This window comes from Chrysemys picta, chromosome 13, assembly GCF_011386835.1.
Source record: "Chrysemys picta bellii isolate R12L10 chromosome 13, ASM1138683v2, whole genome shotgun sequence".
NCBI classification, from domain to species: domain Eukaryota; kingdom Metazoa; phylum Chordata; order Testudines; family Emydidae; genus Chrysemys; species Chrysemys picta.
In genome coordinates this window covers 10,452,622-10,465,115 of record NC_088803.1, presented here as the reverse complement: position 1 = coordinate 10,465,115, position 12,494 = coordinate 10,452,622, and the positions used below count along the sequence as shown (strand labels likewise).

Genomic DNA, 12,494 nt, shown 5'->3' with positions numbered 1-12,494 from the left:
AGCTCTTCCATTATTTGGCTCTGGATCCCTCTCTTGGAACTGGTATATCTGATGGATGAGATGTGGGATCTGTCCATCCAGATATCAGTGTCACTATCTAGAACAATTCCAGAACCTCTCTAGATACATTCAAAATCAATATACATGCATGAATACCCAATTAACTCCATTTAAATTCATGCTAGATTCACTTCAGTTGATGCTGTTTCATTTTAGATCTATCCAAACCCACATAGCTACCCGTAGATCCCTTCTAGATCAATGCACACTCCTGTACATCCATTCTAGATCCAGCTCCCACCCTACCAGTACTGGACCCACCCGCTGTCTGTACCCTACTGGTAGCTACAGTAGGGGTCACTGACCTGACTCAGGGCCAGCAGAGAGGTTGGCTGGGAGTATCCATGTCTGGTCTCTGAAAAGGTGGGATGCAGGAGTGACTGGACCAGTGATGCTCCTGGTTCTTTGTGTGTGACTCTCCATAGGGGGACAACACCTCCCCTGACAGGCCAGGGACCCCGTGGACAGGGGATGGGACTGAGCCCTCTTGGGGGTTGATAAACTCAATGACGGTGTCACTTTGGGTGTCACTTACACAATGTCCGGGGTGGGGCACTGGTATCAGGGTGATCAAAGCCACCTGCCTCTATCTCACACACAAGGGGACAGAGATGTGTTTTCTCACCCAGCTCCAATACAGATTAGTGTTACCCACAGCCCACGTAAAAAGGAGAGCTGGGGAAGGGAAGAAATTTATGCTTGGAACAGTGACAGCAGCACAGAGATGCCCTAGAGGGGAAGTGTCCCACGTCTCATTTTGCACCCCTGAACCAGCCAGTCCCCTGCCATGAGGCTGTATCAGAGCTAGCCCAGCCCCAAGGGGAAAGGCCCGAAGTCCATTCCCCATTCCCCCAAACCAGCCTGTCCCCCATCCCAGGGCTGGTATTAGTCTCACCAATGCTGCATAGAGAGGCAAAATCCCCTCCCTGCTTCTGTGCCCCTGTTTTTACAGTCCAGACTCTGGGCAGTTTTGCCCCAGCAGTGCATGGGGAGCTCATGGTGTTGCTTGTTCACTGTAAGCCCTCCTAGGTCCTTTGTGGAGCCCCAGTTCTCCAGGACACAGTCCCGGATCTCGGGAGGTGTCCGTGTCCCTGGGGCTGAGATGGAGAACACTGCATTGGCTGGATTCTGACCACTGGGGTGTGACTGGGCCCAGCTCACTGCTTGCTCCCTGTACCTGCTCTGGTTTGTCAGCATTTACTGCACTGCCCGGTGCTGTGACACCTGCAGGTCTGATGGTAACTTGAGCTGGGACCCTGAAGTGACTCTGGTTTCTGGCGTCCAACCTGAGACATTGAGCATGTCCAGGACTGTCAGATTATCAGGGCTGCATTGTGCTGGCAGCTGTACAGTGTTTATTAGGTGTATTATGGTAGCACCTGGAAGACCCAGTCATGGCAAAGGATCCCATTGCCGCTGTACATTACTTGTTAGCTGTATTACAGTAGCACCGAGGTGGACTCCCAGCTATGGCCCAGGACCCCACCGTGCCAGGTGCTGTACAAACACAAATCACAGCAATGGCCCCTGTCCACAGTTGCTCACAGTCTAGGTATAGGGCAGGTGAAAACACATGGCTACAGACAGGCTGACGGGGAAGAACGAGGGGAACAATGAGATGACACTAACAGGCATCGGTAGATGGTGTCCCAGTCTGAGACATCTCTTCCCAGAGCATCAGAGCCGCGTCCAGGCCGTGGATCCCTGCTGCACTGGGCTAGGTTTATGATGCATTTTCTTTGCAGGGAAGCAGTTGCAAACAGCAATGGAGTTTACCCCCTGCCTGAATAGCCCTTGATTAGAGTCAGTCAGGCTGGGGAGACACACAGAGGCTCCTTGGGAGCAGGCCTTGACATCTGGGCTGAGATGTCTGATGGAGGGGACTGGCCTGCCTGCTGTTTGTGACCCCTCTGTCCCCAGACAGGTGCAGAGTGGAAGAGGAATGACGTATAAGGGAATCTAAGAATACCCTGGTACCGATTTCTCCTCCAGTGGGCCTAAAGTGCACTCCTGTTGGCAGGGAGCTGGCCTAGGTGTTAGTGGTGGGATACCAGAGTCAGGAGAGCTGATAACACACACAGTGATTTGCTTTTTCATTTGTGATTTTCCTTGTCTTTCTAGCAGATCCAGCATGAATTACTCAAACTCAGGGGGTAAATTCCCCACCAGGTCCAAAACCCTGGTTACACCTGCTAGGTACAAGTTAGCTGGGAGTCCGAGGCTGGGGGCATTCATTCAATTACCAGGAAGGCACCACTTCATTGTTTTGCAACTTCATTTTTATTCATTGCTGGGTAAGAAGCAGCGAGCAAAATGCACCATGCCGCGAGGCAAGGCAGGGCAGCGGAGGTTAGAGGGAGGCGCTCAGAGCTGTCATTTCAGCTTAAATCAATTCAGTGCATAATTTCCTAATTTCCCTTCCCATGAACAAACTCCCGCTCTCCTTGTCGGCGCTGGGAACAGGTGTCTTTGGAATGGGCGGTGGCTACCCCGGTGGAAATAACATGTGGAAAAGGCCCAGTGAGGACAGGGCAGGCTGCAGTTTTAACAGGAGTTAGCAGGTCAGGTAATGATGAGGATCTCCCATAAACGGTCACTCGACTGGTTGATATGGGGGAGAGCTACAAACTGCCGTGTCTGTTCCAGGGTTTGGCCTGTGTCCGTTACCCCGGGGAAAATAAACCAGCTGTTTCCTGAGCGAAGACGCAGCCTAAGGGCCTGGGTTGGGATTGCCAAGGGAGCTGTGGGAGTTGGAATTGAACATAGCTCCTAACTCCCCGAGACTCCCTGTCTTTATACTCATGGGTTGGGCACTGCCTGAGAGGAGCGATGTCTGGGGTGGGGGAGATCAGCCTGGAGGGACTTAGCCCTCTGCAAAGCAGCCGCTTCATCTGGGCCATGCAAAGAACAGAACCGATGCAGCTCCTGCCCCTGCAGCAATTCCCATCGGGCTCAGGACTGCAGCCTCCTCATCGTCCTCCGTATCCAGGGAATGAAGGTGGAGACTCTCACGTAGACCCTTGGGGGGCTCCCATTGACAGGCCCCCAAGAGACGACGCCCTGAGCTGTTTTCCCACACACCAGGGGGCCCCCAGAGTCACCCTGCGAAACAAAACAAGCCACAGATGAAGAAATGCTCAGTGAGTCATTTCCCGCCGTTCTTCAAACACTGATGGACACATTAGTGACACCCCCCTGCTATCCACATGGTCTCTGCTTGTGCCCCCCACAGCCCAGCCTGTCTCAACAACCACTCAACTCCTCCCAGTTGATCCCCCCCCCCCCCCCCCGAGAGAAGATCAGATATTTTCCCATTGGTTTGTACAGCACTTAGAGCAGCAGGACCTGATCTCTGATCTTTGCTTATAGGCCCAACCGCCACACCAGGAGCCTCATTAATAATAACGATTTATCGAAGGACACTTGGGAGTTTCACCTTGAAAGAGGATTTCTTCTCCTTTGGGTCCCCCACACACATCATCGTGCAGGAGTTATATTTACGATATTTCCCACCAGGATAGTTCAGACAGGTCTCATCATCCATCACCTTCAAATCCACCTCCCGGAGCACATTGGGGAGCTTCTTCCTGAGTGCGCTGGTGCGGCCCCAGCCAGCGACACTGCACACGGTCCCTGGTCGCACTCGCCGATAAGCCCGGGGGAGACGGATGAGCCTCACCTGTTTATTGAGCTTTGCCTTGCGCCCCAGCTACAAACAAGAGAGGACACAAGCACCAGGGTCAATATGAACATCACAGCTGATTTTTTTTTAAAACCAAATAATTCCAGGGGACAACTAATGAGATAACAGGGACGGGAGTTGGGTCAAAGGATCAAACGAAGGGAACCTGACGGGGACACCGAGCAGAGAACCCCAGACAGCGCCCACTGCTCCTCAAAGGCGTCAAGAGAGCCAGCAGTCGCCATCCAGAAGAACTCTGCCCGGATGCATGAGCGGATGGAGGATCAGAAATAGGCCCCACAGTCACATGAGACCCCATGGGCCAACCTCTTCTCCCTGGTTTTATAGATGACCATTTTAGGGAGGGGCAGGAGGAGGTTGACCAGGAGGTCCCGTGACTTTGTGGGGCCATGGATGTGGAGTGCGTAGACAAGGAGGTGAGGGGAAAAGTGCAGCCAGAAACGCAACATAATATTGGTGAGGAGCCGGTGTAGGGGCTGCAACCTGGCACACACCAAGTAAACATATGCCAGAGTCTCCTTCACACCACAGAAGGGGCAGGTGTCCAGGATGGGGGTAAACCATGCCAAGTACACGCCTGTGCTCATGACCCCATGAAAGAGCCACCAATTGATATCCCTGGCTGGCTTTGGGACCAGGGCAGAGTATAGGCTGGCCCACCGGGCCTTCTCTCCCTCTAGAGGTGGCAGGCAGTCCCGCCACTTTGTGTCGGGGTGGGACGCGAGGGTAAGGAAGTGAAGGGTGTGGAGCACGAGCGCGTATAGGTGTTTCCTTGGTGTGGTCTGGAAACGAACCAGCTGCAAGTCGTGCAGCTGGCTCACGGTGAAGGGGCTGGGGGGCCAGTTGGGTCCACGGGCCCGATGAAAAGGTCCAGATGGCCTGGGGTGGAGGGTTGGCGGGGCGTGCCCTCTCGCAGGACCCAGTCAAGGTAGGCCCGAGCAGCGGGCGACAAAGCGGCCCTCACCTCCTGAAGTACGCGCTGAGGAGTACGAAGCCTGGAGAGCCCCATGAGCTAAATTAGCGTCAGGGGATCCAGCCAGTATCCCCGGTCATAGTCCAGGAGGTCTCCAACTCTGGTGACTTCTGCCAGGACCAACCTCTGGTGCACTGAGGGGGACTCCACTACCTGCACATGGAGCTGGAGGTTGTGTAGCAGGGGCTCCGCGAGGAGATCTGCTCCCTTGGTGGCCACCGTGGACCTAGTTGCCTAGAACAGCTTCCAGGTCCAGAGGAGGTCCTGGTAGAAGACCGGCAGCCCAGAGAGGTCTCACGGAAGGCCTTTCAGATTGAGATAAAGGAGCTGTTGGTCGTATCGGAGCCCTCGGAAGCGGTGCAGGAAGGCGTGCGCCAGTACTCTCTATGCTGGACTGCCTGCACCATAAAGGAGCCTCTGCAGTGCCTGGAGGCAGAAGACATGGACCTGAGTGTGTAGACACTTCAGGCCCTGCCCCCCTCCTGCAGGGGCAGGTGGAGGACCCCTGCAGAGACCCAGTGCAGTCCTGGCCAAAAGAACTCCAGAAGCACCATCTGGAGGTGGGCCAGGAAGCCCTGGTCTGGGACCAGGCTGTTGAGTCGGTACCAGAGCATGGACAGGACTAGTTGATTGAGCACCAGTTCCCTCCCTCAGAGGGAGAGGCACCGGAGTAGTCCTGTCCATTTCCGGAGCCGCTCTGTCACCCTACCTGTTAAACCATACCAATTTTCCAGCGGAGACAGATGCGTGGCAGAAAGGTAAACACCGAGATAGAGCAGCGGACCCGCGCTCCACAGGATGGCCTGAAGCGCAGGTGGGAGGGAGCTCACCTGCCACCTGTCCCCGACTACCAGGCCAGAGCTCTTGACCCAGTTGACCCGGGCGGAGGAGGCTGCCAAGTAGACGGCCTGGCAAGCCTCCACCCGCGCCAAGTCACCCGGGGTCCTGGACCACGAGGAGCATGTCGTCGGCGTATGCCAAAAGGACCAACCACAGTTCCAGCTCTCGGAGCACCAACCCTGTCAGCCTCCTGCAGAGGAGACAGAGGAAGGGCTTGCCAGAGCATACAGCTGGCCCAAAAGTGGGCACCCTGCCGTACTCCTCACCCAAAGCTGACTGGTTCAGTCAGGGTCCAGTTGAGTCTGACCAGACACTCTGTGGAAGCGTACAGCACCTGGAGAAAATCCACAAACTGGGGTCTGAATCCAAACACTCGCAGAGTGCTCAGGAGGTACTCTTGGTCCACCCTGTTGAATGCTTTCTCCTGATCCAGGGACAGGAAGGCAAACAACAGACTATCCTTAAACCCAAGCTCCAAGAGATCCTGGACCAGATACATATTATTGAATATGGTGCTGCCCGGGACGGTGTAGGTCTATTCTGGGTGGACCATGTCTGCCAGCATGGACCCTACCTGTAGCGAGATGGCCTTGGCTATGATTTTGTAGTCCTTGCTGAGGAGCGAGATGGGATGCCAATTCCGTAAGTCGTGGAGGTCCCCCTTCTTCAGCAATAAGGCGAGCACAGCTTGCCTGCACAAAAGAAGGAGGACCCCGCTCTGCAAGGACTCAGCCCAGGCAGTGACTGGGTCTGGGCCGAGGACATCCCAGAACACGCAGTAGAACTCCACGGTCAGCCCATCCATGCCCGGAGATTTATTGGTGGGCATGTGGCGGAGGGCTTCCGAGAACTCGGCCAGAGTGAGAGGCAGCTCTAGCCGGTCTCGGTTGCCCACGCTGACTGTCGGGAGTCCATCACAGAGCACTCTGCAAGCATTAGGATCAGTCGGATCCAGAGAGAAAAGGCCTGCGTAAAAGGCCCGGGCCCTCCCGCACATCTCCGCCGGATCCGTAAGCGGGGTGCCAGCCTCTGCCAGGAGGCAGGTGATGTGCTTCTTGGCCCCCCTCATTTTTTTTCCTCCAGGGCGTAGAAGAAGCAGGAGCCACGATCCATCTCCTGAAGGAGGCGGATGCGGGATCGAAAAAAGGCACCCCGGGCCTGATGGTCCTTGAGGGCCTGGAGCTCCTCCCGCTTCTCCTGGCATGCTCTTCAGAGGGATGGATCCTCAGGGCTGGCAGCCAGATGCATCTCCAGCTCTAAGACCTCCAATTCCAACTGCTCTATTGCCGCATCCCTCCGTCGGTTGGCACCCCGGGTGTAGTCATGGCAGAAGAGCCGGGCACGCACCTTCCCCATGTCCCACCACCACTGCACCACGGAAAAGGCCAGAGCTGATGACGGATAGAGAGAGACTCCAAGGAGAGAGAAACTACAGCCAATGTATGTCCATGGAGATACTAGGGGGCGGGGTAATGGGATGGGGGCGGTACCTGCAGCAGTGTGAGGTCAGTGGGGGCAGAGTGATGGGATGGGGGCGGTACCTGCAGCAGTGTTAAGTCACTGGGGGTGGGGTGATGGGATGGGGGCGGTACCTGCAGCAGCATGATGTCATTGTTATGGGTCTCTCTGTTGTATTGCGGATGGGGGATCTGGCGGCACACGGAGATTTTCTGTTGGCTCTGTTCCTGTTCTTTAATGTTATGGGCTCCCAGGTACACAGTGATCTTGCTGTAAAAGCCAAGAGCAATACATGGGCATTGGGGCAGTAGTGTACTGAGGTGGGGGATGGGCACATGGTCTGACATAAGTACTGATCTTATGGTGACAGGGCAGCATGAGACTTTCAGGCAGTGATCTCAGACTCCTTCATTCCCCTTATCCCCTGGCCCTCAGCTCCCCTCCAGCCAGGTGAGCCCTCCCAGCTAGATCCAGACAGAGGTCAATGCCCAGTTCCCCCCACCCCAGAGGCCTGCAGAGCTGTTCTGGAGCTGTAAATCCCTCTCTGTCCTGTCTGATGTCAATGGACATAGCCCCATAGATTTACCCAGCGTTGGATCTGGACCATGGTTTGCAGAGGCCCCTAGAGACATGTCAACACCCCCTGAGCAGATCAGACCCCCGGGCTCTCGTCTCCTGGCCTTTCCTACTAACTGCTCCTTCCCTGCAACCCACAATAGCACCAGAGCTCCCAGCTCCCTCACCACCCGCTAACACCGACCTGCCCCAACATCCCCAGCACAGAGGCACTTACTCTCCATTGCAGTGAGCGGCCGTCAGCACAAAGTTCTTTGCCACGAGGAACCCTCCGCAGCGAACCTTCCTGTCTTCACGTTGTATACTCAGAGAGGCCATGTACGGTCTGGAGTGGGGCTTCACTTTCTTTCCCCCGATGATCTCACCTGGGGTGAGAACAAGTTCATATAAAGATTCCCATCGTCTCCCTGGCCTGGGCTGGGATCAATCTCCCCATCCCAAAGGGGAGTCTCCACAACCTCAACCCACCCCCTCTGATGCTCTCCTTGGGGGATCCCTGTGCCTGGAACCCTGCCCCATCCTCAACTCTGCCACACACTGGACACCCCATGTGTCTGGAGGTTTATCTAAAGCTCTGATCTTGCTAGGTGGAGAATCAGTGTCAGACGCATCGGGAGTGGATCACTAATCGCACTGCCTTGAGGTAACGGCTTTGGGTGTCAACATCAGCTAGAACGCCACTGACATGTCCCCTGCTGATGTTTCACCTTTTCCATCAATCTCCAGTGACAAGCCGGAGCTTGTCCTCCAAACTTTTTTTGCACAGAAAATCGGATTTTCTAGACAATGAAAAGTTTCACAGAAGGCGTCTTCTCTCCTCAAACATGCTGATATTTTTCTTGGAAAACTGATTATTTCCCCCAGTTTTGGGCACTTTTCAGCTGAAAAATTGTAAATTTTTAGTCACCAAAACAATTTTAATTTTGGTCACACTACAGACTAAGATGGAGTGGCGAGGTATGCAAGGGAAACATGCCGTCCCCCATCTGTTTAGCACTGCTGCCTTCGCTGCCCTTCACTCATTACTGCTTTTGTTTCTGCAAATGTTACCCAGATCATCAGGATCAATGGCAACGTTATGCACAGCTGGCCAGCAAATTTGAACTAAACACTGATCCCCTAAAAAAGCATTGGGAGGAGAAACTAGACCAATAATTTTCTGCTAACCAAATGGAAACAAATCGTAGCCAGTTCTCTGAACTGCTCCTTGGACCTACATTTCAGATTAATTCCACAGGAATCATATGGAGGATGCATTGGACCTTCCTTCCACTGTTCAAAGCAGGTGCTGCTAAGTCAGCTGTGACTAGCATGTGCTGACTTAACCCATATGCTCATAGACCGGTCGGCTTTGGGCGGAACTGAAGGGGACAGTGGGTTTTTTTTTTCCTATCACAAAAAAAAAATTTAACTTTCAACCTAGTGGGTGTTATCTGGAAGCAGAATAAATCAGAAAGACTTTGGCTAAGCAGAGCACTAAAAGCAGTGAAAAGACAATTACCACCAAAACGGAAATCCAAAAAGCAACAAACAATCGAAGATTAGAGCATAGACATCCCAAGCTTGGCTACCATGGAAAGAGCTGTAGACTGTTACAGAGCTTCCCAAGAAAAGTTGTTAGAGATATGAGATGCTCTCCTGGAAGTATCTGATGATCCTATCAAATGCATGTTCCCACCTCAACCCCCCTCTTCCCTATGCACTTCCACTCCCTGTATCTAAATTAATATAAAATTACTAGAAAAACAAATTATTTGGGGGGTTTTCAACTAAAAGTCAAAATTTCCCAGGGAAAAACTTTTCAGACCAACTCTGAACACGTCTCAGCCCAGGTGGATGAAGTCAAAGCGAGACAATCAGTGTAAAGACATCAGGGTGGAGGGGACAGGAGGGTGAAGAGCTGGTGAAGCTGAAGGACAATGTAGGCACAAGAACAAATGAGGATAAACTGGGCAGGGACAGATGTAGGTGCAAGTGAGAAGGTCTCTAACCATCAGAGGGATGTAGGACTTAGGAATTGCCAGACTGCATGGTTTGTTTTAAGCTGTGCAAATGCACGTCTTGAGGCACTTGTATGGATTGAAGGCTGGTTCTCTGAGGTTAACTGGCCCCTGGCTTTGGCCAGGTTTAAATCAATATCAGGGCAGCCACAGGCTGAGCTGAACCACAGATGTGGTTTAAAATCAGGTTAATTAAAGCAATACACGTTTGTGTGCAGCTCAAATCTGAGTGCTTTAACAGACGAATCTTGGCTGTTAGTTTGATGTCCATATGAACGAGGCTTTTTGAAAGTCTGGTGCTGTTATTTGCATATGGTGCCACCAACCCAGATGAGAGCCCTGTTGTGCTGGGTGCTGCACAGACCTTCAGGGAAAGTCCGTCCCTTCCCTAAAGAGCTTCAATTTAAAATGACACCACAGACAAAGGAAGAAGAAGCTAGAACCCAGGAGTCGTGGCTGCCACCCTCCAGCTCCACTCTAATCACTAGACCCCACTCCGAAGCAGGGGATAGAACCCAGGAGTCTTGGCTCCTAGCCCCTACTAAAGATACCCCTGTGCCTCTCTCCTGCTCTCAGTCTCTTTGTGTAGCTCTTGGGGGCTTTATCTCAGTACCAGCTCCACCACCCAGACTCCTTCACCCCCACCTCCAAACTCTTCCCTAGCTGCGTCCTGGGAGCCAGAGATCAACCTGGCAGATGCATCTGACTCTGGGGAGGATCCAGGATTTGCAAACATCCCAGCGAGCTCCTGGCTCCACTCCCCAGGATCCCTGACCCCTTCCCCCCACATACTCACCAGCCCCAGCCCCGGGGGGCAGGAGAAAGGCCACGGGCAGCAGGATCAGGATCAGCATCATCACCATCTGGGGAAAGTGACAGTGCTTGTGCCTCAGTACTGGGGGATTTATAGAGTCAGCAGCAAACCACAGATCACGTTTGCTCTCCCCTCGTGGGGAGCTGGGACCATGCAGGCGCCCTCAGAAACCTCAGCATTTCTCCACTGACACATGGGGGGCACGAGGGAGGGAGCTGGTGGCTGGAAAACAACCTCTCTCTGGAGGAAGGAGCCTAGGGGAAAGTCCCTCTGGGACAGGGCATCTCTCCTCCCCTCCCCCCAGATCATATGGGAGCAGGGCCCCCTGGAGCCTGCCTGGAGCCCAGAACACCTGGTGCCGGGCTCATCTGGAGCTTGCCTGTCTCCTCTGCTCCAGCAGCTCATCTGGCGGGGAGTGTGGCCGACGCTGAGTCACCGGCTGGCTTGGCTCAGCTCCCTGCTTCTGCCCCAGTGTGCGTCTCAGAGCAGTAAGAAGGGGATGGGGGCCCTGCTGTGACTTCCTGTAGCCCAGCCACAGAGCCCACGACAGAAATTCTCCCAGAAGATGGGGAGCACGTACACCACATTGGACGTGGGGGAGCACTGATACCATGGTGATGGGTGATGGGGAAGGCCCCAAACAGACGGTGCTGGAGCCGTGTTCCTCTGGGCCTGCCCCATGGCTGTCATGGTTGAGTAAAGAGCAAACGTCCCCACACAATGGGGTGACCATTTGGGAAATGTGACCCTGGCTGTCCAGACATTTGAACATCTCACACAACTAAAATTCTGGGCCCCAGAAAGTGGCTTAAAATTGACCTGAGGCTCTGGCCCCATTTCTCCATCAAGCGCCGAGCTCTCCTGATATGCCTTGGTGTATTTCGTAAAGCCCCAGCATCAGGAGTCATGGGATCACCTGTGAATTTCAGCTTCCCTTGTGGTAAATTGTATGTTTTGAACCCACAAAGCTGTGGAGAAGAGTTTGAAGACATGACCTATAAATGCTTAAAGCCCCCTGGTTTTCTCCTCATCCGAGCCACTCCCTCAGGGTTCCCTAATACTACTCAGACAGCACCCGCAGAGCATGAGAACCCCCTATTCGCTCCCAGAGGACATCCTCCAATCCCCCACGAGCAGCATCTTCATGGCCTCTCTAAGGAGGGGGCAGCACTTCTGCCTGGGCCCAGAGGGGTTGCATCCCCAGCTGTGTGGGGACAGGCAACTTCAGCGTCAGGTTCCCAGTGCATAGGTGGGTGCTAGGCTGTCCTGGGGCATGTACACCCAGCCACATGACAGGGAGAAAGACGGGCCCCCAACATCTGCAGACACTCAGCATCTTGGGCTCTGCACAGCTGGGACTGTGTCCAGTCTGGTCCGCCCTACGGGCTTAATTGACGCAGCCTCTGAAACTTGCTGTTGTGGGTTTTTTTTGTGGTGTGGATGTACCCCCACTGTCCATGACCTGGAGGGTAAAACCCTCCCATCTGTAGCTGGTAGTCAGCCCTGAGGCCTGACCGACAAGCTGAACATGTGAGCAAGGACATCTCCCCGTCCCCCTGGTAGTGAAAGGTGCATCCCCACGCACGGCTGTGTCACAAACAGAAACAGTTTTCAGCGTCAGACATTAGAAAGCACAAACAGAGCTGTCTGAGGGCCTCAGTCCAGAACTGGGATGGTGGGTCTGCACGTCGGAATTAAGGGTCACCAGCAGAGATGACCCATGCCTGCCCATTGTGGGGGCACAGAATGAGGGCAGCCAGTTTCAGCAGTGCTATCCAGCATGCTCAGTCCATGTTAGCATGGTCTGTATCAGCTAAGTAGCAAATCTGGGAGTGCATTTGTGGTCACATACCGCCCATTCCCTGCCTTACCGCCTGTGGCTTGCACCAGCAAGACTGTTAAATGTCTACATCTTTGTCTGCAAATTTGTTATTTCTTCACTCCCCATGGGCTGAGTCATTTCCTCCTTCTCCTGGTTCTTAGAAAACTTTCAAGACCAGCTTTGTTTTCTTGGTGTAATGTTTCATAACTCCCTGGCCCCTGGCTAGCTGGTCTCCAGATAACGGGCAA

The 12,494-nt window shown here is 53.8% G+C and overlaps 1 protein-coding gene across 1 annotated transcript; it reads right to left on the bottom strand.

Moving 5' to 3' along the window:
• Nucleotides 1-2,334: 2,334 nt before the first annotated feature.
• On the bottom strand, nucleotides 2,335-10,603 carry LOC101936431 (granzyme H-like). The gene is given in 6 exon segments (XM_024112475.3): nucleotides 2,335-3,162; nucleotides 3,497-3,769; nucleotides 7,169-7,304; nucleotides 7,828-7,975; nucleotides 10,407-10,563; nucleotides 10,565-10,603. Coding segments are annotated over 6 exon segments (903 nt in total). The 3' UTR covers nucleotides 2,335-3,012.
• Nucleotides 10,604-12,494: the final 1,891 nt, after the last annotated feature.